The sequence below is a fragment of the Aspergillus nomiae genome (genome assembly GCF_001204775.2).
Source record: "Aspergillus nomiae NRRL 13137 chromosome Unknown contig00367, whole genome shotgun sequence".
In the NCBI taxonomy this organism is placed as follows: Eukaryota; Fungi; Ascomycota; class Eurotiomycetes; order Eurotiales; family Aspergillaceae; genus Aspergillus; species Aspergillus nomiae.
The window spans coordinates 1-24,336 of NW_015378422.1; the positions used below are offsets into that span (position 1 = coordinate 1).

General features: G+C 51.0%; 9 protein-coding genes across 9 annotated transcripts; 4 read left to right on the forward strand and 5 right to left on the reverse strand.

Moving 5' to 3' along the window:
* Nucleotides 1–604: 604 nt before the first annotated feature.
* On the forward strand, nt 605–1,927 carry ANOM_009973 (Zn(II)2Cys6 transcription factor; the record flags this gene model as incomplete). The annotated part of the gene is made up of 1 exon (XM_015555229.1): nt 605–1,927. One exon carries the CDS (start codon nt 605–607, stop codon nt 1,925–1,927), a length of 1,323 nt encoding a protein of 440 aa, XP_015403137.1.
* A 368-nt stretch (nt 1,928–2,295) lies between these two features.
* On the reverse strand, nt 2,296–4,242 carry ANOM_009974 (glycoside hydrolase family 13 protein; the record flags this gene model as incomplete). Its single annotated transcript, XM_015555230.1, has 4 exons — nt 2,296–3,002; nt 3,041–3,619; nt 3,682–3,811; nt 3,889–4,242. The coding sequence occupies 4 exons, from the start codon at nt 4,240–4,242 to the stop codon at nt 2,296–2,298; spliced, it is 1,770 nt and encodes a 589-aa protein (XP_015403134.1).
* A 710-nt stretch (nt 4,243–4,952) lies between these two features.
* On the forward strand, nt 4,953–6,654 carry ANOM_009975 (sugar transporter; the record flags this gene model as incomplete). The annotated part of the gene is made up of 3 exons (XM_015555231.1): nt 4,953–5,148; nt 5,216–5,935; nt 5,993–6,654. 3 exons carry the CDS (start codon nt 4,953–4,955, stop codon nt 6,652–6,654), a joined length of 1,578 nt encoding a protein of 525 aa, XP_015403135.1.
* A 1,621-nt stretch (nt 6,655–8,275) lies between these two features.
* bgt2 (GPI-anchored beta-1,3-endoglucanase EglC) lies at nt 8,276–9,767 on the reverse strand (the record flags this gene model as incomplete). The annotated part of the gene is made up of 3 exons (XM_015555232.1): nt 9,540–9,767; nt 8,884–9,483; nt 8,276–8,824 (listed from the first exon to the last, which is right to left on the reverse strand). Exons 1-3 carry the CDS (start codon nt 9,732–9,734, stop codon nt 8,276–8,278), a joined length of 1,344 nt encoding a protein of 447 aa, XP_015403138.1. The 5' UTR covers nt 9,735–9,767.
* An 889-nt stretch (nt 9,768–10,656) lies between these two features.
* On the reverse strand, nt 10,657–11,952 carry ANOM_009977 (T6SS phospholipase effector Tle1-like catalytic domain-containing protein; the record flags this gene model as incomplete). The annotated part of the gene is made up of 2 exons (XM_015555233.1): nt 10,657–11,645; nt 11,754–11,952. The coding sequence occupies 2 exons, from the start codon at nt 11,950–11,952 to the stop codon at nt 10,657–10,659; spliced, it is 1,188 nt and encodes a 395-aa protein (XP_015403136.1).
* A 3,336-nt stretch (nt 11,953–15,288) lies between these two features.
* Nucleotides 15,289–16,220, forward strand: ANOM_009978 (HPP family protein; the record flags this gene model as incomplete). Its single annotated transcript, XM_015555234.1, has 2 exons — nt 15,289–15,869; nt 15,920–16,220. 2 exons carry the CDS (start codon nt 15,289–15,291, stop codon nt 16,218–16,220), a joined length of 882 nt encoding a protein of 293 aa, XP_015403132.1.
* A 1,417-nt stretch (nt 16,221–17,637) lies between these two features.
* Nucleotides 17,638–18,703, reverse strand: ANOM_009979 (uncharacterized protein; the record flags this gene model as incomplete). Its single annotated transcript, XM_015555235.1, has 3 exons — nt 17,638–17,889; nt 18,223–18,422; nt 18,463–18,703. The coding sequence occupies 3 exons, from the start codon at nt 18,701–18,703 to the stop codon at nt 17,638–17,640; spliced, it is 693 nt and encodes a 230-aa protein (XP_015403133.1).
* A 1,123-nt stretch (nt 18,704–19,826) lies between these two features.
* On the reverse strand, nt 19,827–22,158 carry ANOM_009980 (uncharacterized protein; the record flags this gene model as incomplete). Its single annotated transcript, XM_015555236.1, has 5 exons — nt 19,827–20,471; nt 20,535–21,057; nt 21,104–21,296; nt 21,358–22,057; nt 22,102–22,158. The coding sequence occupies 5 exons, from the start codon at nt 22,156–22,158 to the stop codon at nt 19,827–19,829; spliced, it is 2,118 nt and encodes a 705-aa protein (XP_015403129.1).
* Nucleotides 22,159–22,517: 359 nt separating this feature from the next.
* Nucleotides 22,518–23,897, forward strand: ANOM_009981 (FluC/FEX family fluoride channel; the record flags this gene model as incomplete). Its single annotated transcript, XM_015555237.1, has 1 exon — nt 22,518–23,897. The coding sequence occupies one exon, from the start codon at nt 22,518–22,520 to the stop codon at nt 23,895–23,897; it is 1,380 nt and encodes a 459-aa protein (XP_015403128.1).
* Nucleotides 23,898–24,336: the final 439 nt, after the last annotated feature.

The following is a 24,336-nucleotide window of genomic DNA, read 5'->3' on the forward strand; positions in this document are numbered from 1 at the left end:
AGAATCATATGGTACAAATACTAAGTGAAGTGATAGAAAAGTATCAGGTGAGGTCGATGACATGATTTTTAGAAGACAAAATTCGGTTGTATCAGTATCGGTTAGAATGCCAGACAACCAGAGAGCGTCACCTTGGAAGGCATACATTCGTAAGATACTTGAAATACACTAACATATCAATGCGCACTTAAGTTGTAACATAGGCCCACAAAGTGTCCCGGCAAAATATATAACAGTACGTTTCCAACCCAAATTTCTATATCTCTTGCTATCTTAGGGTCGCTGATACTATCATCCTCATTTCATAATACTATATAACTCGTCATCTTCAACCACCGGATTTAGGACTGGGATAAACAATCACGTTACTCTTTGTAATCATGATATCTAAGAGGTTGTTTGGCGAAACTCGGAGGTCACATGACCACTAATTCGTCCTCTCACCCAGTCTCATCTGGGGGCACATCCTCTCCGGCTGTCGATAACGTTTCGACGGTGAACATGCCCAAGTAACTGGACACTCCATGCGCCCACTATAATCTCCTAGGGAGTACCTTGTCTCCCCATTGTAGGATTGAAACTGTTTCCGGCCAGTAACCCCGTCATGGTGAGGCGACGGGCTTGCGATGGATGCTCTCTGCGTAAAACCCGGTGCAGTGGCCGACGGCCTTGTCCACCCTGTGTCCGCTCGGGATTTGAATGCTCCTACCTGAAACCAGTGGCAAAGCCCGGACCGAAAGGTCCACGCGCTGAGACCTACACACAGATCAATAAGCGCCTTCAGAGCCTGCGAGAGCGAGCTGGCCGTTGTGCAACAGAAATCGCATCACCCGCCAATGTAAGAGCAGGATTGGCGGAGGTGACCGACTCATCCAGGGTGACACTAGCTTATGATGTCGCCGTTACCGAACAGATGCCGCTACTGACTGATGCATGGCCATCGCACCTGCCCCTGGCAGGTGTCCTGGCTCACTTGCAAACCTACGAGCAGAGGATGTATCCCGTCTGGCCTGTGGTTGACACTGCTCGCCTTCGCAATTCCCTCATACTGGACGTGAACAATCTTGAATTACGCGCTTTAGCCTTTGCAGTATGCGCAGCGACCTGCGCTCAGTTGCATTGCCACTCGGACAATCATGCGACGCAAGGAAATGCAGAGGGAAAGTGTGCTATGGCGGATGACTTTGCGAAAGAGTCAGATCATTGCCGCACGATGTATGATTACCGGGAAAGTGGCACTTTTGAGGCAGTACTGGTGCCGCTGTTCCTTCACTTTTACTACGGTGCGAAGAAAAAGATACCGACCGCTTCGCTCTTGCTCCGAGAGTCTGTGACATCGTGTCAGCTTCAGGGATTAGATAAGGAAGATACCTATCAAGATGTAGCCCCAGAAGATGAGCGGTATAGGCGAAGGGCGTTCTGGCTCCTCTATGTGACCGAAAGGGGTCACGCAATTCAGCATGGAATTAATACCTGTCTACGAGACTCCATACGGCCACCAACGCGCGATCGCTCGGACGAACTCCCCCTTGTTGAAGCCTTTGACCGTCTGGTGGGTCTATTTATTGCCGTGGAAGGTGTGCTTCTCGATCGCGGTGGCTCCAGTACCATCATGTGCAGTAAGGAGACGCTCTGCCGGCTACAGAGTCACCTCCGTCAGCGCCTCCAGTGGCCTACGGCATACCATGCATTACAGAGAACGGATATTGCTATTACCCAACAGTGGCTACGCATATTACTTTGGCAGCTGTCTTTAAAGAATATTTTCCTCTCCAGCGCTTCGGCTGATGAGAGTATGAGATTGACCTACCCAGTACATGTGGCAAGAGACGCGATCGTGTACATCTCTAACGTGCCCCAGGAGACATTTGTGGCACATGGTCCCGGGATGGTGGGTGACTATATATACCACAATGGCATACCCTAAGCTTACTGGATCCAGGCCATCAAACTCTTCGAGATAGCAAGTACCCTGCTGGATGTGATTCACTGTGTTCCCACCCTCTTGCACCACCATTCAGTGGGAACACACGATATTCTCCACCATTTATGTTATTTACTGTCCTCTCTGAGTCACAGACCATATGGCCTAGAGGTATTGCAGAGAAAATTGCATGAACTAGGTATTCCATACCGCCATATTCCTGCGCTTTCTCCGGTTGAACGTGGGGATTCCCCAGTCATCGAACCGCTTGATGAAGAAAGATTGGATGCATAGTGAACTTTGGCCCACCGAAATCCTTCATGGTAACATTGGTGGATGAGATCACATTTGTGGATGTCAAACTGATTCAGTCAGAGCTTCCCCCCACCAAGTCCGATCCTGGCACTTGAACTATCCAGAAGAATCACAAACGATTCAAATGGCTTCACAGAGATGGTGCCATCAGGTAGCACTGGGTGGCCACACTGATAATTTCCAAGCAGCACAACGCCATGTTCAAGAATTGAGGTCGTTTCGGCCGGAACAACCCATTTCACTTCTTTGTCTGTGAAGTTGGCCAACACCAAAGCTGACTGGCCTCCATGCATTCGCAGATAGGCGAATAGATCATCATTCGCTTCATCCACCAAGCTGAACGAGCCATATACGAAGAGGTCCTTATGTGTTTTGCGTAGCCCAAGGACCTTTGCCCAGTGTTGGAAAACACTGTTTGGCTTGCCCACCTGGGCCGCGGCATTCCAGTCTTCGTAGTCGTCATGCACATCAATCCATGGGCCGTTGGGCGCAGTGGTAAATCCTGCAAATTTGCCACTGGTCCATTGCATCGGGGTGCGTCCATTATCGCGAGACTTGACGCGGAACTGTTGTAATGTCATCTGGTGGAGCTCCGTGTCGTGGGGGTATGCAGCCATCATCTCGTCCCAATGATTCAAAGTCTCGATATCCCTGAACTTCTCAATGCCCCAGGTCGCTGGCACATTCACTAGGCCTAATTCCTGTCCCTGGTACACAAACGGAGTCCCTCCTTGAAGACCCAGGAAGGTTGCTAGCATCTTCCCTGCCGTCGCGCGGTATTCCGGACCCGCCGAGGTAAACCGTGATATAGTCCTTCCTTGGTCGTGGTTTTCAAGATAGAGGCGTTCCAGCCCGCATTCTGGTACATGAAGTCCTGCCATTTGGACACGATATGCTTCAGGTCCGACATGCGATATTGATGCGGAGAGAATTTGCCTCCCAGGCCATGGTCGATATCCATGATCTCGAATTGGAACGCCATGGCTAATTCGCCGCGGTCAAAACCCACGGCCTTCCCAATTTCCGCCGGATCATACACATTCGGCATCTCACCGACGGAAAAGGCATCATAATCCTTCAGGATCCGTCCCAGTTCTTGTAGGTATTCGTGGAGACGTGGTCCGCAGCAGTAGTACATCGCCCCATGCTGCCATTGGCTGTTTGCATCGGTGATGGGTGCATCAGGGAAGCCTTGGTCCTTGCTGACCATGTTGATGACATCCATGCGGAATCCACTGACGCCTTTGTCCAGCCAATATCTCATGATCTGGTGCACCGCGGACCGGACTTCGGGGTTTTCCCAGTTGAGGTCTGGCTGCTCCGGCGCGAACAGGTGCAGATAATATTCGTCGGTTGTTTCATCGTACTGCCACGCAGAGCCTTTTTCTGGGTATTAGTAACCGGCTGGGGCAACTTTGTGGACGTGGAAACCAAGACTGTACCTCCAAAATAGGCTTTCCAGTTATTTGGCGGCTGACGGACACCATCTACACCGTACTTGGGCTTTTTCCATATGTACCAGTCTCGGTATTTATTGTCTCGGGACGATCTCGAGCGTTTAAACCACTCGTGCTGTTTCCATCATTAATCACGTCTCATGACAGTAGTTGAAGTGTGTAAGATTTCCCAGTCGATCGCTTCCCACTCACCTGGTCGGAAGTATGATTGACCACAAGGTCCATGACATATCTCATCCCCCGTTGGTTTAAACCCTGAATGAGCGCATCCACATCTTTGACCGTACCGTACGGGGCGTGGATTTGATAATAATCAGACACATCGTATCCCATGTCTACCTGCGGGGATTGAAGGATTGGAGAGAGCCAAACGAGATCGACCCCAAGGGCCTTCAGGTAGTCGAGCTCCGAGATGATCCCTGGGATATCGCCGATTCCATCCCCGTTGGAGTCCTTGAACGAAGCCGGATAGATCTGATAGACAGAGGCCTCTTTCCACCAAGCCCTGTTCACAGGCGACAACTGAGTCTTACGCTGGGTAGCCATTCGTGAGTGATGATAGTTGGATGATGAGAAAGACTGGGGGCAGGGAGGGACCAGTTATCCACTTGCTGAGAGGCGATAGTCGGGATATTTATGTTCACCCGGTGAAAAACACATGGTGAAGTGGCGTAACACAGTTGCTCTCATGTTGACCCCTGGAGCGAGTTGTCCAGCCACTCAGTGAGTGACGTTGGGGTTTGTCTTGTAGCCGAGCCTCGTGTCTCCGACTCCCGCCCCGAAAATCTCCCCGGGAATCTTCCCGAAAATCTGGCCAAAGAATTCCGCCGGGAATCTCCCCGCCGCGCGGCTTCTCATTGGTGCCCATGCCGCCAAACTTCATCTGGAGAGCGCGCTTGACCCAACGAGGGTTAGCGTCTTCACACCACTAATCGTGTTTCTTTTGGGTCCAGACCCCAGACTCCATACATGCTACTTTCCCCACCCCCTACCAGGCATTCTCCACGCAAGGGAAAAAAAACGTGATCTGGGGAACAGGAGGGTGGGGATCGCAAGGGCAGAAACTATCACCGGCTCTTCGTATTCAATGATGTCTATAAGATCGAACGATTTCCCCCTACCGTGATCTGAATCTTTGCTCTGTTGCAGAATGCATTCATTCTCTCCGCACTGATTGAAGTACATCACTTGGACCACATATCCCGTCCACCTTGAGTCCAGCAACATCCTCAACAGCACCCTTTGTTACTGGCATCATGGTCGCTGGCGGTGGAGTCGTTTCTGCGTCCGGCATGGATGTGTACCGGGCGCTGCCAAACAACACAAACGCCAACTGGCTCAAGGACAAGGGCCTTCGGCGCCTGAATTTCGGCCTCATACTTATGTTTGCATCCGCTGCAGCAAATGGGTATGACGCTGCTTTGATGAATGGGCTCCTGACCCTCCCTATGTGTGAGTTCTCGTGATCACATTGTCCTCTACCGCTAGCGTATACAGCGCTGATCTGAACGGCTGACAGTCGCGAAGAATGTCGGCGAGAATATAGGCTCGAACATAGAGGGCCTGATCATTTCAGGGATTTCCCTAGGAGGCACGGTCACCTTTATCCCGGCTTCGTACTTCGCGGATTACTTCGGCCGCAAAATGTCCGTCGCACTTGGATCGGCCATCATGATTGTCGCGAGCGTGATCCAGGCGGCCACCATCGGTCGCTGGGCTTTCTTTGGAACGAGAATCGCGATGGGGGTTGGCCTGGGTTTTGCACAGACAGCTGCTCCGCCGCTGACGACTGAGATAGCTCACCCACGGCATCGGGGCGTGGTCACAGCCATCTTTCAGGCTACTTGGTACTGGGGCGCGATTCTGGCTGCTGCAGTGTGCTTGGGGACTCTTTATGTTGAGGGTAGCACGTGGTCCTGGCGGATTCCTTGCCTTGTCCAGTGTTTCTTCCCAGCAATGCAGTTGCTCGGACTGATTATCGTCCCGGAAAGCCCGCGGTGGCTCGTGTCGAAGGACCGGCGCGACGAGGCCTTGCACATCCTCGCCCGTTACCATGGGAATGGGGACACGTCCGATCCCTTGGTTCAGTTCGAGTTCTCTGAAATCTGTGGCGCAATCGATTTAGAGAACTCAGCCGCCCATAAAAGTGGCTGGTCGGCATTCATCGCGACCAAGGGAGCCCGGCATCGCCTAGCAATTTGTCTCCTGGTCGGGGTGATGATCCAGTGGGCAGGTAATGGTACGTACAGCGCTCTTCGCATGGGTCGTCCGTCGTGCTGATTTGCCTCGTGTCCAGGTGTCATCTCTTACTATCTCGCACCAATTCTGCGATCCGTTGGCATCACCAATCCCACACAGCAATCCGCCATTAACCTGGGCCTTCAGGCGTGGAATGCAGTCTGTGCCGCCGGAGGTGCCGTTGCCGCCGAGAAATACGGCCGGCGCCCGCTCTGGATGCTCTCGACGGTGCTGATGCTTCTCTTCTTTTCCATAGCGACCGCCCTGTCCGCCGTGTTCGATAAATCGGCCATCCAGGCAGCTGGCAGTGCGGTCGTCGCATTCCTCTATCTGTTCTACGGCGCCTATGATATCGCCTATACCCCACTCTCCATTGCGTACCCGGTCGAGATCATGCCGTTCTACCTGCGCACCAAGGGCTTGTCGCTAAGCCTCACAGCGCAGTTTGCCGCGGGCTTCTTCAACCAGTTCGTGAACCCCATTGCTCTCGGTGCGATCCAGTGGAAATTCTATTTCGTGTACCTTGGTCTGCTGATCAGTTTCGTGGGGATTGTGTACTTTGTGTTTCCTGAGACCAAGGGCCACACGCTTGAAGAGATTGCCGTCATCTTCGACGGTCCGGGGGCAGAGACTGAGATCCAGCGAGATCTGGCTGCTGTAATTGCGTTGGAGCGGGAGGTAAAAGCTCCTCTGAGGGAGGAGTTGGAACACGCTCCATAAAATGTGATGCGCGGGCTCGTATTATTTAGGATTATCTCTTCCTGGGCGGCGTGATACCCTTGCAGGAATTGATGCGAGCCAGCATGGCGGGGGTGGAAGGAGAAGTATGTAGTTTTGATGCCGGAGTTGATATATATTGTCGGCTTCACCATACTTTTTTTTTCCTGCTTATCTTGCTATTCCTTCTCTGACTCTATATTAGAACTTTCTCGCTCTATTATGCTTATTGGGTAAAATCCATTATATATTTACATTTGTTTTTTGTTTCCATTTACTCAACTGTTTCTCCCCCATAATATCAAGATAGGCTATTCCTGGATCTTGGCATTATGGGAGTTGACCCAGCCGGAGAAACTTCCAGGAAAGTTTGCATCCCTTTCAAAAGGCACCTGGTTCTATATTGTTATAATTGTACCGATAACTCTGTACTGACAGAACTGATAGACTTTATCCTATCTAACGCGAAATCAAATCACGTGCGAAGAGTTGGCGGCTAGATATATATTTTAAAAGTTTGCTTGCACCATACAAACAGACATGTACTAAGGTGGAGGAGGAATTTAAGAGATTGTTACAGGATCGAGGAATATAAAGCGAGGCAGTGATTCATAGGGCTGGAGTCTGAAATTCCAGGGGTTTGTGAATAATATTACGCCAACACTTTCCCTTTGCACCTGTCACTCTATCACTGGAAATGAGAGAGCAATCTGGCCGTCGTGAGGCCAATCAGGATTAGTGGCCGAAATACAGAGACCACTGAGAAGTGTCAGACATCATTGAACAGCGGCAAACGGTCAGCCTGGCTCTCAGCCCCGCCTCCGCCTTAGTATACTCGTTGTTAGCGAAAGGCTGCCGCCAAGGAGGGTCCGTGTGGCCATGGAAGGATCGCAGTTATGGAAGGACCATGGGTCATGAATGGTATTCCGCATCGGCCGAGGAATTATGTGAGATTGGTAGAGGAGTGGAAGGGCGCGATAATCTATATCCCAGAAGAGGCGGAAGATAAAGGCTACTTAGGGCTGCAGAAAGACTTTGTACAGGGTGGTTCTGCGTTACTGTTCATGATAAATACTGGGATAAATTTCATTTATAGATGTCAGCACAAGCGGATCTGATCATCTGAATGATCTTTGCCACTAGGCAGACGGCATGAATATAGATTATATAACCACACTAAGAACGTTGAACTCCATTGGCGGCCTGATTCAAGGTAAACCGTGATCGTCATGCGATAGATCACTAGCCTTTCAACTTCTAGGGTGGCGGGCAATTGGAGACATGGAAAGCGGTAGGTTCATTGGAAGGACCACGAACAACGGGAATCCATGTTCATGTTCAGAGTCATCTCCACTCTTCGGACCAGCAGAAGGAGTCTAATCAGTCTAGTCTTATAATACATGTCAAGAACGGAGCTGTCAGAATGTGAGGCGAGGGCCAAAGACAAAACAAGTCTATTCACAGCATCATTGCGACTGTATATGTAGGATTTCTTTCTTGGACGACGACAACCAGCGAATAGACAGATGTATGTACTTGAGAAAGTCGCAATGTGGAAATAGAGCTGATGATGGTCTGTATCTAGCTATTGATCAGGATCGGGACCAGGGCCCGGTGTGTTTCTTTACAAAGTAGCCGCAAATGCCAAGACAGCAACCAGAGCACCAAAAACGGAGCTCGAGACAGAGCTGGCACCACCCGTAGCAAGAACGGAAGTCGAGCCAGAAGACGAGCTACTAGAGTTAGTCGACTTCGAGTCAGATGAGCTACCAGAGTTAGTCGACGTGGAGTCAGATGAGCTACCAGCGCTGGTGGAAGTAGAGGAGGAGCCGCTGGCGGTCTTGGTGAATTTAGGGTAGGCCGAGCCGGTGAAAGACGCGCTGGAATAGTGGGCAGCAGCGGAGGAGTTGGACGGACGGAATCCCTTGCCGACCGTGAAGCCGGGTGTAGTAGAGGGAGTAGCACCGGGGACGACGCCGGAAGACGAAGGGTTCGCAGAGGCGATGGCAGAGCCAGAGGCAACCGCAGAGCCAGAAAGAATAGTGGAGCTAGCAGCGGAGCTCGAAGCGGACGGAGATGGGCGAGTGGTGTTGGAGCAAGTCAAGTTGAACAACGGGTGGTGCTCAGAGTGCCGCCGACCACACCAAAGCTCGGGTTCGGGGTCGTGGAGGGGCTGGCATCCTGGAGGATGTACCACCAGGTGTTGGTCTCGTCGAACAAGGGGCATCCCACCTCATCCCAGTAGGTTTTCGCGTTGGCGAGGGAAGCGACGGCGAGGTTCTGGGTGCTTCCGCTGACGGGCCATCCGGTCTCGGTGATCCAAACCTCCTTGCCATTCGCGACCGCCTTCGTCTGAGCCACCGAGGAATCGAAGAGAGCCTTGGCGTCCGAGATGGAGTTGGACATGGAGCTCTGGAAGTACGGGTACCCGTCAAAGCCCAGCCAGTCGACGGCGTCGATGACGGCAGAATTGGAGCCGTTCGTCCAGGCGGTCCAGGTGTCGACGTGACCGATGGGGACGCTGCTCAGGGCGGTGCCCGAGATGATCGATCGGACCTCCTTGATATACGAGACCAGGGCCTCGGGGCCAACGCCCACGCCGGCGTCGACTTTCTCACCCTCCGACGAGGCCCGGTAGAGATCCTCACTACCAACGGAAATACCCACGACCAATTTGGCGAAGGAGTCCCCGTATTGGGAGATGGCCGCCTTGAGGGCCGCCAGCTCGTTGTCCATACCACCCCCAGAGGCCCAGAGACCCAGCAACAGGGAGGTGTTTTCAGCAATGGCCGCGGGAATGGCGGAAATGGGGGAGTTGGCAGTGCCACCTTGCTGCGTGATGGTCAGTCCTTGGGTTCCGCTTCCTGCCTGATAATCACGTCACTCACGATCATGGTGTACAATCTCGCACTGGTGAAGCCCGCAGTGCCAACCAGACCCTTGGCAGTCGAGAACTCCGATTCGAAATCAGACTGAGATTTGACGCTGCCATCAGCCTTGGTCGCACCGTAGTTGAAGCCCTTGTAGGCGGCCTCGGACGTAGCGAGCGACAGGGCGAACGCAAGAAGGTGTGTCAATTGCATGTTGATGAGGAATTGAGTAAGGACTGTGGGATAAGAAAGGAAAGTTACTGTAGGAGAACAAAGAAGGAACGACGTTGAAGACCGACAAAGAAAAAAAACGTTCAAATGAGAGCGGTGGTGAAAAAGAGAGAAGGAGATGAAGATGACGATCAAAGAAAGAGGGAAACGAAGCAGCAGATAAAAGATGAAGAAAACGATGGAGGGCAACAAACTGATGTGTGGTTCTAGACCAACTGTGGGTCCGGGTGGGTCTTTGCACGTTGAACTTGACTGGCTAGGCAGAGCTTGTCTGAGGACTATTGAAAGCCGATTGGATCTAAAGATAGAATTCTTCTAGATTGGGCCCATCAGATCCACGAAATATCCTGATTGGGGGGGTTCGCATGGCCAATCGGAATGGGGCTGTGCGATGTGATTTCTCAGAAACACGTACGTACCTGCATGAATACCCCTGACCCTTGGGATGCCCCCCGTTGAGTCGCCAATGGCAAGCGATTGGTATCCTCAACGTATGGATTATTCGGTCAGTTCTCACAGAGATATCCGCCCAGTTCCAGGGCTGACTGCACGTCACCCATACCGTCGACCAACCAGAATGCCCATCCCCGGTACTGGTATTCTCGACCGGTCAATTGTTCGTGGGTTGGACGCGGTTCTTCGTCGGAGTTTCGGAGTCGATGTGGCAATTGTCCCCTGTGGAATATTAGTGGAGATTTCCTCTGTCCTATTTATTTATGGAGAATGTGATTGCACAATTCCCTCGGTCCATATCATATCCAAAAGGGGTTCGCAGGAGAAGGGCAGTTTAGGGGGAATTATTTATAGATCGCTGAAGAGATATCATCTGGTCTGGATCCCATGGATGTATCGGATGAAGACGAGAATACACTATTGGTGACATACAGAAGGAGCGGATCATCAACTAATCCTGCTGATCAACGTGCACAGTCCGAATCCGCCCTTTCATATACTCTTCCATCTCCAGTAACGGCGTTTCCAGAATGACTCCACCATCCGTCAGAAACCAACTATCAGCATCCTTCCGTGCCCTCAACGCAGAACAAGGCCATTTACCAGCTCCCGCCAAGTTCCGATCATCAATCGACTTATGAATCGCCTCATGGGTGATCCCGGAGTCGATAGGCTGATAAGCCAGCGGGGTCCGTATCGAAACACCTCCCAGAACGCCCTCGAGAGACCGTGTGAAACCCCACGTCTCCGTCTTACCCAGCCTCGTCCCCCACGGTTCAATCTCATGGACCATCGGACCGGGAGGCAAATCGAACAAATATCCCTCAATGTCAAAACTCAACTGCTCATCCTTCATACACTGCGCGATCATCCACGCCAGCGTAATATTCGCTAGTCGAGGATCATCCCCCCCACCTCCAACATCCGTATGCACCCCCGAGAACCAAACCTGCAACAGCTCCTGTCCCTCGCTCTTCTTCGGCAGGTTCCATAACGTCGGCTGATACGCCGTTCGCTCCTCATCGAGCGCTAGCGCATGAAACGCATACCGAACATTCTCGGAGAGCATCGTATTCCGGAACTCCAGCTGCTCACCCACCCACCCCCCGAGCCATGTCTGGTGGAAGGCGACCGTGTCCCACACCCCGATGATCTCCACCGTAAATCGCGGGAGGGGATCTCGGAATCCGAGTGATCGTCGCTGCTCGGGCGTATAATCGTCTGCTTTCGTTTGGTAGAAATCCTTGTACACGGTCGGGAAGTTGTCCATTCCTCGTCGTGTTAGGAGACCCCATTGGCAGACGAGACCGGCGACCGCGCGTGCCGTGTATGCTCCGCGTGAGAAGCCAAAGAAGTAGATCTTGTCGCCTTCGTTGTAGTTGTCGACCAGGAAGCCGTATGCGGCGCGGACGTTGGCGCTTAGTCCCAATCCCGCGACACCTGTAGAATGTCAGTATCATACGTGCGAATAAGACATTGGGGAAGAATGTCAAAAAGCCAAAACAACAGGAACTGCCTCGGGAAAGACGAAGGGGGAAGGGCTCGGACGTACCACCCAGTATTTGTCTCCCAGGCCGGTCCCGACCCCCTTTTGATAGTAGACAATCTGGGGGATTTCGTCTTTCTGGCCATTTCTCTCGACAATCGCATTGGCGCTTAAGGCTCGGCTGAACCGTGTCACGTTGGAAGCAGGCCGGCTCGAGTCTGCCGTTGAATCTTGCCAGGTTCCTGCAGAAGAAGTAGACATCAATACCCATCTCCATAAGATGCAGGGGAGATCTACCATCGCAGCAAATAATCAGCCGCTTCCGGGAGCAACGATTAATATCCGACATTTTACTCCATACACGCCGTAGCTTTCTGTGGTGCTCGATTAAACGGGTTGAGAATTCGATCAGGGCTCACCGAAGTTAGATGGCACCCCAGTGGCTATTTATCGTGAAACTCAGTTGCAGCTCTCTGTAATCTCATGATCAATAAGAGGGATCTAGATTCCGACGAAATTCTGCAGATGCTGGTGGTGATGGCATTGTCCTCTACCGGATACGAACTTGTCATCGAATCATCATCATCAGCCTGAGATCCACGGTACTGTATGCCATAAATCGCATCATTGTCCAATCAGGCGCGCTTGACGTGGCTTGGATAGAATCCAATCTACAATTAAATTTAACACACGTTTAAAGCATGATTAAGCTGACGTGAGGATGTGCTAACTTGTAATGTCGTATGATAGTCGCTCTAACTGCATAGTGTCTTGGTTTTGCAGCCACCCGCTTTTGATACGAGGGAAATAAGATTAAGGAAAAATACGAGGAGCGTTGGAATCGTTCTTGGTACAGAAGCAAAAGTAAGATCGGGATTATGTTTAAAGTATATTCCAGACCTGTCGGTCGACAATTTGGTAGGTACAATATACGGAGTACTATCTTGGCGAGAATAGACCAGACCCCGTGTACTTTACTATAACATACGCTAGAGATCCAGTCACCGTGGCATCTCCATGGCAGAAGCTCCAACTGGTTGACCCGATGGATGCAGGGAGATGTCCGTATTAGGGTGATAGTTGTTTGTATATGCGTGTCTTGAAACAATTAGTGAGTAAGCTTCGAAGCCCCGCCTGATCCAGTATATCAAGTGATACGCTATATATTAGGTTCAGGTGCAGAAGATGGGTCAGCTCGGTGATAAGATCGTAGATAAGCAATTGTTGGGTATTTTATATGGCGCGGGTCTTTAGTTATAAGATTTAGAAGGAATAGGTAAATAGGATCATAGCAAGTTCGATCATTGATAATATTGAATCAACAGCTGTATAAGCTAAATCTGTGGATTATATAAGACTGCAGCGGAATAAGGTATATCAAATACAGAATTTGTTAGTACTATAAGGTAAAATGTGTCTCTCCTTTGATTATAGATAGATATAATCTTCATCCATCGTGATATCATGGCGTGAGAACTGTTCCTTCCCGCGAATATTGAAGGGTCAGGGGGGCCACTGGTGACCCGATTGCTTCATGATCTCGCATGATACGATCACCCTAGATCTGAAAGAAGACCATGTCGAAGGGCTATAACACTGTATAAGCCAATACTTAGTGTAGGCTACTACATACGACCATAGGGTGTGGAGAACAGGGCTTCCCGCCCGCTCAGCTTTACTTAAGCCACACACAGGGAGATGAGTACATTGGATAGATAACTACTAGTGAATCTCTTCCGTTATATATCTATGTTTACTATTTCTTTGTAATCTGTTAAGTTTAATATTTAGGTGGATGAACAATTCCAGACATCGCGGCAAGCGCTGCAGGAATAGGGCTGCTCACTCTCAAGACTGTCTCCATATGACTCTTAAAGCTGTGTGTCTGGAATCGGAAATACCTTTCAGAATCATGAGACTCCAAGACACGGACCAAGCGGAAACGATAAGATATGCCATGTCAGGGACCTCATGGGTGAGACAGAGAGTCAATCATGGCTGTAGCGATTATGGACATTCGGGAGGCGCGAGAATGTACGGGTTATCTTGCGAAACCAAACGCCCAATGTCTGGAATTGGTCACGGATGTCGGGCAACTCGTAGTGATGTGAAGAGCTTCTTAAAGGGGGAGCAATATAGACCATGCGAGGGCCTCTTAGATGATAATATGGCCGACGGCAAATTGGACAGCTAGCATCCTCGCTGCAAAGCCAACGATCAATACACGGGAGGTGGAAAATATGGTCGCATGGAAGGAGCCTATATAGCGAGGAAGATCCTAATGTCTCTAAACAGAACACGCAAGTATCCGGGAAGATCTCTACGAAAAGGTAAGAAAAGGTTGTAGCCGTAGTAGATCTGCAGGGTAAGACTTACTATCACTCCATGTTGATTGTCCAAATGCAAACGGCATCTGCGAGAGCAACAGATCTCGTACCGTTAATCTTCCCCGCTCTGTCGGATGTGGCACATGCAGGTAATACCCAGACATTGTGGTATCATATTTTGGCCAAGTGGACTCGATGAGAGGGCGTAGCCCCTGTAAAACTCCACTCTTTGACACATTTATATGGAAGGCTCTATGGGAAGAGCCGGTTCAGGCGGATGCGGTCCCTGTCAATCGGTTGAAACGCCCCTTCGTCGAAGGGTAGTGCCACGCAGGCTCGGGCGGGCCGTTAAAAAGAACCAAGCAACGAAATCCGCAACAACAAACTAGGGCATCGTAGTGGAGATGATCACCTGAAGACCAAGTTCTTTGGGACGCAATGGCTGCGTGTTATATTGGGTGGCTGGGACCGCAAAACTATGGAAAATCGAAGTGAGACATTTTTCAGGAATTGTTCAGTATCTTTTCATTCCGAAACTTTCGACAGCCTGACCGAAGGTGTTTGATAAGAGATATGGAGTGATAACAACAGGAAACTCCACGATAGCCATCGCATGTCCCAGTGTCCAGGAAATGACTAGGAGAAGCGTCATACTTAATATAGTGCGAACCAGTTGAGCTGGCAGTGAATCTTGGAATGTAGCTATCAAGTAACGTATGGCATTGATCACGAACTAGACTAGATACATGAACGGGGGTCATTATATCTCCTTGCCGTCCTGCCTTCGTCGTTCCCTTTGGTATACCGTCTATCAAATTTGGTGATCGTGGGTATACTGCCCATATAGCTAGTCACGTGGGTACTCGTGTGGGTGAATGCGGCTGGTGAATCACCTCTAGAATAATCCTGGGGGTGCTCGTCGTCGATCCGCTGGACAAGGGTCTGTAGCACACCCAGGGTGTCTCACGTTTTGAGTGTCGAGAAATTGGTTATATGGATCAGTAGCAACCAAGTTTCACGAATCACCGAATGGGGCAGGATTCCAAGTTGTATCTACAGCATCCGCGCCAATGGATAGCGCCAAAGTGTAGTGATATCAGTGCATCACTGGTTTGCCACAGCGGACCGTCCGTGCCGCCTATACGTGCGGAAAGGTTGCCAAACAATAGTACTATACTAGGTACTATATAAGGTTGCCGTGGCCGCTGGCATACACGCCGACAATGTTAGAAGGCTTGCCACATCTCGAATAGCTACATGATTGACAATAATGGAGAATAAGAAGGCACACCTGCACAGTAACAGGCAACGCCCTGCAAAGTACTGGCATTCACTCACCCAACTCAAGTTCCGCCGTGACTATCGTAGTGATCTACCGCCCAGCCTCTTCCGGTTTACGGGATACCGTCCCCCAGATGAAGGACCTCCTTATGACCCGCTACCAATACCGCCTTTCATATGGCTCCCCAAGATCCCCTTGAAGTATGAGACATGGCTCTTTGCATGGATCGGGGCGTTTGGGGGTATTCTCTTGATTGAGGCAATCATGTCGACCGATACCGCATTCCGCGATGCATACCATACCCCTACGATCATCACATCCTTCGGTGCCTCAGCTGTGCTGCTCTTTGGGGTGGTTGAGTCCCCTGTTGCGCAGCCTCGAAACTTCATTGGTGGCCATTTTCTTTCTGCATTGGTCGGAACCTGTATTACTCGGCTTTTTGTGCTGAATGGTCAATACCAGGGATATTTAGACAACACTAACTTTCACCCTTCGACCTTTATCAATGGGGGCATCTCTATGGCGACTTCATTGCTGGTGATGTTAATGACAGGAACTGTTCACCCACCGTGCGTCAGCCTCCTCCCACACGGTCACGCAATACTAACTGTTCAGCCAGGGCCGGAGCTACGGGTCTCAACGCAGCCGTTCAATCGAACGTTGTCAGCCTATCGTGGCGCTATCTTCCAACCGTACTTGCTTCATCATTAATTATGCTGGCCTGGGCCATCCTGGTCAATAATCTGGGTCGTCGGAGGTATCCCCTTCATTGGTGGGCTCCTGGGCCTACTTTTGTCCTGCCTCCGGGCCAAAACCACGACGAGGACCTGCGTCGAGTAGAAGAAGGCGAGATAGACAGGGACGCGCAGGAAGGAGATCTCGCCGTTGAGATTGACAACTCTTCGGAACCCCACCGCTAACGATTCAATTCTATAATAACAGGTAGTTCCAGCAGTGCTGATCCTGCTAACACTGAGAGCCACCCAACGTGAGGGATTCCATATATCTCAGTGTCTGCCTTTTTTTCATATCACGGAGTGAGCACCCGTTGAGCACTGGCACGCATGTTGATTAGGAACGAGGATGTACGTTTTGCTCGTTAGATCTCTCGGACTAGAAGCAAACTCCTGTATTCATCTGCTCCAGCATCGAAGGGCCCTATTCAAAGCACGATTATATGTCTCATGACTGCTAGCCTTGATGCCCTCCTTGAATGCTCTAAATGCCCGATACTTCGTGACCTTGTTATCCAGCACCATCTTCTCATATTGGCATCGTGATGTTAATTCATCTCATCGGTATCTCGGAACGCACGCTGTCGTACAATCCTGAAGGTTTGCTTTTTGGTGGGCGTTGTCTCTGGATTTACATCTTGCTCGGTGATATCTTCACCCGGTATACTGTCCTACTTCTTGGTTTGACCGGTGCATGTCAAAAAATACCTGACTGAGCGTAACTCCCAAAAGTCAATTACATAATTCCAAAGGAGACGAACTGGATCAATGTTCCATTAACCCGCATTGGGACCAAGAGCATCACACCAGGTTCCAAAACTCGTCCGTAGATTTTCATTCACTTCCACCAGTACGCTTCTGCGCCGTCGTCTAGTTCGAATTAGCCGTCTCACTCGTCCTGTATATTTTCCGTGTTACTGTGATACTGTTCATACCGGAAATTCTCTGCGACCCATTTGATTAACAGAAATGGTTATACGAGGAAGGGTAAATGCAACTAGACTCTGTATACTACTACACGGAGCCGGAGAGAACGTCTTGGCTTAGTTTCTGAATGCAGACCCAAAGTACAGCCAGGACATTTAAGGCGTCAACATTCAGTACACTATTCCCTTCTTTCCCATGTGATTAGCCAGCTGGAATCTGAAGGTCCATGGAATTGTCCACTTGATCTCTTGCCCCCCAAACCCCAACACCACCGGGGCCGAAGTGATTTTCAACACTCCTGACTTATGCATTATTTCAATTTAGATGCACGACCACAAAGCCCGTACCTCATTCCACCCACCGGCCTTCTACGGATCTAGCGGCATGCACAATGTACAGCGTGATGCATTGCCCTCGCAATACATCAGACATCGTAATACAATGGCGCCGTATTGAATGCAGGGCCTGGACTATGCTGCGGGAGTCAAGGAACGAACTTAATTTCTGTACAAGGGGTTCGAAAACTGTACCAGATCCATTGTACTTGTGTAATACTATCATTCAAACGGGGAACCGTGAGTAATGGTGTGATTGACCGCAGAATTGGAGTTTAGGGCAAACAATGTAAACCAAAGGTTTCCTCAATGAGTTAATAATCTTTGTCTGATCCACGATTTTATTCCTCCGAGGGACACATGGCATCGATGGGATACTTCGCCTGCAGAGGGGTTCGATCGTACCGTGCGGGCCTTTCTCGGGCGTCGATATTCATAGAATTGACGACGGCACAGAGGGCAGCTCGCATCTGCTGTATAAAGCCAACAATCGATACAAGGTAGATGAAAAATATGTTGGCACGGTAGAGTACGGTATGCGGATTCGGGGCCCAGCTGCTCCCAGCAGAGCTCACATTCTTTGGGCAGTGCGCCTATAACTTCCATCAGTCTTCTGTCCGCGCAGGTGGTTGTGGCAGGTTGTCTTGACCCACATGGCTGGCTGACCGTCCAGTCTTTCGATCCAAAATAGCACGGCATGGGCGCCAATGCGAGCTCTTGTCTTGTGAACCCACCTCTTTCTGTCGGCAACGGTCTATTATGGAGATAGTCTTGGGCAATGACGCTCTGGCTCAGGAATACTTGGCATCCAGCATCGGCTATGTAGCGAGAACACCATTGCTTTATTTCAAATCTCTGGACACTCTTAACTGTCGCGGCAGATCCGATAGATCATACGGCAGCTGATCCAACAAATCCCTTCCTACCATCATAAACGTGATTTCCATATTTGATTCGTCCGGAACAGACGGGCCGGACGGTGAGGCGGAACTTGGAACCGACCACGATTTGCAGCGCTCCGGTTCCAATGGTGCGTTGTCTCGGTCCTGAGCATTAGTGGCTCTGATGATGATGCGTCCGTAGTGCAGAGAGATGGTCTTCCAGGCTTGCTCGGCGGTGGAGGGGACTGTCTTCTCGAGGTACTGGTGATGGGGCACACACTTCACTCAAATGGCTCAAAATATCGGAGCCGCTACGTGCAAGTGCCTGTTCGAGATGGAGCTCTGAGTCGTCGTGCGGGAGCTGTCCTCTGTCGACTGGTTCAGGAGCGCCAACCTCGCTCAACGCCGCATATTCATCGTCTGAATCTGTCTCAGAATCTGTCGCTTCTCTGCCGCTTCTATTGGGATTGCTGGAAGGCAGATAAGACGCTAGTAAGTGTAAGGTAGCGATGAGACCCACGCACATCATTGCAGTCTGGTTCCTGCCGAAAAGGTTGTGACTGGCAAATGGAGACGGCGTCCCACAGCTATGTGTTATACGAGACGTCGGGTAAAACGGGGATTGTGTGGATCTAACATGTAGCAACTACCGTTGGCTTTTTCTGATATTGCATCCGACCCACGGTCGACCTCGGGCGGATACGGCGGATACGGCGGACTAAATCGACGTTCTGGACAATGTGAAATATGAGCCGAAGCCTTGGCGTTTTACACCAAGCCACGACTCTCACGTACTTCGAAAATATATTTATCACCAGTTTCTAAAAACCAGCATCATACTAGAGTCCCAGGGGATCGAAAGATCTAGTAGCTTCTAAAGACAGAATACCGGTAGTCTCTAAAGATATAGAACTGGCAGTTATTTAAAGCGGTAGAAAAAGCGGTTTAATATCTCAGACTCGGACGAGTCAATAATCTAGAGCTTTATCTTATATAGAAAGAATATACTCGATTGAGCAGAATCGCGGATCTTTATAAATAGAATCAAATTAGGTAAGAAAATTGGGTGTTGATATTGGTAAAGTTGGTAATTATTTTATATTGTCCGGAACCTCGATTTAGTCCTGATCTGTATCTGGATCCGCCCCCATCCACCGAATCAACACATCAGACAAACATAGGAAATCCCGTGATATGCATGTTTTTATGGGGGTTTGGGACTGTATCTTTATGGACTTGGTTTACCGACTAGGCAAAGAGTATTTAGAGTGAAAAAGCATGCGAATGAAAGCGAAATTATGAATAATCAACGGTGCCTACTGCCTGACCATAGGACGGGGAATATATATCTCTCTTGCCAATGTTCAGTCTACTTCACATTGCTGAATCGAAGTATTCAATTGACAACATCCGGATCCCACCAGGAAATATGCAAGAATGACAATGAGATTCATGAGCGATGCATAGAATTCCCTCTGGGTCCGGACGACCCTCCCGCCTGACCAAAATTCGGATGATCCAGAAACTGCACGGACCATTCCATCGCTCTGGAGATCTCGCTCGGCCAGTCGCACGAGAAGGGGATATCGCCGACGAGGAGCGATGAGGGGAGTAAGGTGTTGGGCGCCGGGTGGCTCGGCGGACTGGCACTAGCTGTAGACGTCCCGAGGTGCGCGGGAGGAGGGTATGTAGACGTACTCGCACGGCCAACCAGCGGGTGTAGCGGGGTGATGGCGCGGGGAGAGAGGCTTTCCTGCAAGCACAGTTCTAGTCTTGTTTAGCGCCGGGGTGAACAGCATTCCATTCAAGAATCGGCTACGGGGTGCGTGCGACTTACGCTCCTCCCCCAGGCGTCGTGCGCGGGACAACGCACTTAACATATCCACCGCCTTCTGCGCCGCAACCGAATTCACGCTCAGCGCCTCAAACACCTTCAGGCAGCTCTCTGCATCCTCGCGCAGCGACTGCGGCGACGTTCGCCCATGAAGGAAAGCACTATCGCTGTAAAAGGTCTCCGCCACGAAGAGGATCGAGCTCGCGCAGATCAGACAGGAGATCATTTGCCACCAGGGGAAATCATGCACGAGGCTGCGCTCGTCGGTAACGTTGTGCAAGAGGTGGGCTGTTTGCTGGGCCTCATGGATGCAAATGGATTCTGCTTCGGAGATGCGTTCCTTGTGCTGGAGAAGGAGGTCTAGGAAAGGCATGTTGTTCATCTGGAGGAAGGGGAGGCAGAGGAAGGGGCGGTGGATGAGGGCGCGAAGGTGGTGGAATTTGACGGCGAGCATGTTTCGCTAATTGTCGGGTTAGTATACGACTCGTATCTGTTTCCCTGTGTAGGTAGAGCGAGGGCGAACCTGGCGTTTGAACGAGACAGATTTCTCGAAGGTGTGCCCAAGGTCGAAGCGGAGATGCCGCGGGAGTTGCAGCTTCCATTCTGTAAGGCGATGGTCTAGGCTCGCGGTACTCTGGAGCATTTGCTCCGGTGAAATGTCGATCTGGGATGGTCGATATAGCTCCCGGATGACCAATCCTAATATACAAGAAAACTCGATGACTGAGAGGAAATAGTCCATCATATGTCCACGGACTCGATTGCGCTCCTGGCTTGTGATGTCGTCGCCACCGCCAGGGCTAAATGGTGCGTCGTCTGTTGCAGAAGGGAGCTCGACATGAAAGTCGGCTTCATGGATGGCCATCGGCCGTCCGAGCTGAAGAGCTAAGAGCCGGTCCAGTACATACATGGCGTACCACGTACGCCGCCAGTGGGAGCGGTCCTTGATCCACGGCTCCTTGGACAAGGGGCAGTTGGGCGAGTTCTCTACATGCAGACCGATGCTATGGCCCATGCGGATTGCGAATCCCAGGGTATTCCAGCATCTGGCCTAGTTAGCCACCGGCAACGCCAGTAAGGACGGATCAATACCTATCCGTATGGCACACGGCTAGTAAGAAGAAGCACTGGACGAGCAAATTCCAAATATTGACAAGCGAGCAATCCGCGCCTAGTTCCCGTGAGAAGTAGAGTCCTTGTTCGAAATACCGGAAATAAGGATAAGGGCCGCCGTGTCTCCCGTGCGGAAACGAGGTATAGTAGGATCCGATGGCGAAAATAAAGTCTGCATCAACGATTAATCGGCAAACTCCTGATCTGTGGGACATTTCCACGGGGCACCATACTGAAGAGGGCAAGCCACGGCCGAAACGCCGGCCGGTTGTGGTCGCCCGCTTGAAATCGGCCAAATTCTCGGAGGAGCACCGATTTACAGATGAATGGATACGCAACATGGATGGTCGACAGGTAGACGTCCAAAAACTGTTCTGCTTCAGCCTCTGAGGGTACCAACGGCGGTTGGGTCAACGCCACGAATGTCCCTAGATTGGGATGATGAGCATAGCTCTGCGTGGGGAGATCATCTTCATCGAGAGAGCCATTTCCGGTCACATATTTCCGGATGTAATGGACGAAATGGATATCGCTTGCCTTGCCAACATAAGTAGGCGAAGACTCCGTGGTATCGTCTCCCTGTGGGGCGGCTATTGCGCTCGGACCGGGCTGCTCGGTTTTGGCAACGTCTGGTAATTGATTCTGAATATTCTGCAGGCCAGCATCAAGCTTAGCCTGTTGAGTAGGATCCAAGTTCAGCCTGAGCTCGCGAATCAATGCTTCATAAGATTGAGTGGCGTTTGCGTAGGCCGTGAGGAAGTCCCCCGTAGTGCCGCTAGGCAGCGGACCATGAGAATCACGCCCAGATTCGTCGATTCCTTGACGGCCCAGGTCAGGTTGACTTCCTGGAGACCCTCTCGGTTTGCGCGCTGACCATGAACAGGTGAATCCATATCCGTCACATCTGGAGCACACCGGTTGGCGGCCGTCACACTGCCAAGTTAGAGCTGGCTGTTAGCGAGGTGAACGAAGCAAACCTTTGCTTTAAGCAGGCGGCACTTGTCACACGCAACCCCGACACGCTGACGCTTCATCCTAGATGATCTTACTCCGATCCGGTAGAACCGTGCGACTGGAGGCTCGAGGGTTCAAGCGTACAAGAAGGCCAGGATGGATTTGTTGAGGTGGTAATAGGATCATGACATGACATCAATTGTGGTGATTTTCCACCACCGCCCGGACCGCCCGATCCGGTGCTGCCGACTACGAGTTTCCTTTTGCTGTGGCCAGAATGTCCCCCTGTGCCAACTTAATCTTGCCCCCCCCTGTATTTTTACCAAAGAAAACAAAAAAAAGAAAAAAGGGGGGGGAAGAAAAATTATTAATAATTAATTAACGCGTCGCTGACCTCATGACTTAGCTGTCGAGTCTCTTCGACCTCGCAGAACGGACAATGGACGCGGACGGTTCGCAGCAGAATGGTCGCCCGGGACCTCACGATGCAGGCAATCTGAACGAGGTTGCTGCCCCGCCTCCTGTGTACGATGTGTCTGAGAGGCCGGTGCGGCTGAATGATTCCCTGGAACACCAGCCAGCACGCAGAGCTCAGATAAACCCTCGAGACGAGAGATATGAACCGGTTGGACCCGATGATGTGCAGAGCCCGGACGAATACCCGCAAGAGAAACACCCTAAACCAGGACGCATGTTGAAATTCCTGCAGACGACCTATATTGTGTCCTATCTTGTGTTATTCTCGATGTTGGGGACTTTACTCCGGGTGGTCATCGAATGCCTGACCTTCTACCCGGGGACACCAGTCAATACCAGTGTTCTGTGGGCGAACGTTGGGGGTAGTATGCTCATGGGCTTCCTGAGCGAGGACCAAGAGTTGTTTCACTTTGAAAGTGTCAGCTCAAGTCTCCCTCACCATGTGCAAAACGCCCCGTCACAGCGTGCCGCGCATATCAAAGCTCACAAGAAAACCGTGCCCTTGTATATCGGGCTGACCACGGGCTTCTGTGGAAGCCTTACGTCTTTCTCCACCTTCATGCGCGATGTCTATCTGGCACTCTCCAATAACCCCGTGGTGCCAGCCGGATCGTATGACGAGGTCTCCCTGTTTGCGTCTGGCCCTGCCAGTTTGAAATCTCCTAATGGCGGGTTTAGCTTCATGTCCATTCTCGCCGTCCTCTTCACGGAGATCGGCCTCTCCTTGGCCGGTCTCTTTCTTGGAGCTCATCTTGCAGTGGGTCTCTCTCCATGGACGCCCAGTCTGGCCCAAGTGTGGTTGCGCAAATACGTCGACCCTTTTTCCGCTATCCTAGCTTGGCTATCATGGATCCTTGTCATCTGTCTCGTAGTCCTTCTGCCCCAAGATCACGGAGCAACCACGTTATGGAGTCCCAATATATGGCGCGGACCGTTTCTTTTCTCTCTTGTCTTTGCACCAATTGGTTGCGTATCCCGCTTCTATCTCTCCCTCAAGCTAAATAGCCGGATCCTCGGTTTCCCGCTGGGAACATTTACGGTGAACATAATAGGCACAATGGTATTTGGAATGGCATACTCGATACAACATGCCACCGTCAGCACTTCTCCGCTCACCATCGGCGGAATTACCGGCTGCGAGGTGCTGGAAGGGATCATGGACGGGTTTTGCGGGTGTCTGACCACAGTCAGTACCTGGGTTCTTGAACTGTCTGATTTGCGGCGTCGGCATGCTTATATTTATGGGAGTGTGAGTGTGGCCGTTGCTTTGGGTTTCCTCGTCGTCGAAATCGGGAGTCTGCAGTGGACTCGAGGTCTCGCCACGCCTGTGTGTTTCCGGTGACACGTAGGCGTGTTCACAACGCGGCTGTCCTGGGATGGAAAAGGCTTAATCTGGGGGTATTCCAATAGATCTTGTCAGTATACCTGCACATAGAGTCAGACATCATAGCGAATCAATGTGCCTGTTGCCACGTTAGATATCTGGGCACCGAAAAACATATTACAACTCCATTTCAGTCCTCGAATTGCCTTCATAACTCTTAGAGACCTATGGTACCTAGTACATAGAAGCTCATTTTCGTTCCGGTCTCAGCCGAATCTAGAGATTTACATAGTACCTGTTCACAGCCGAGCTTCCCAAAGTCCCTACTTCCGCAGCTCCAATACGAAGTCTCGAGCGGCTGCTCTTCCCACCTCAACGCACGCGCCGATAGGATATGTCCAGGCTCCACGCAGACTATAACTATATCCCTGGGCTCACCACCTTTTACGTCATACTA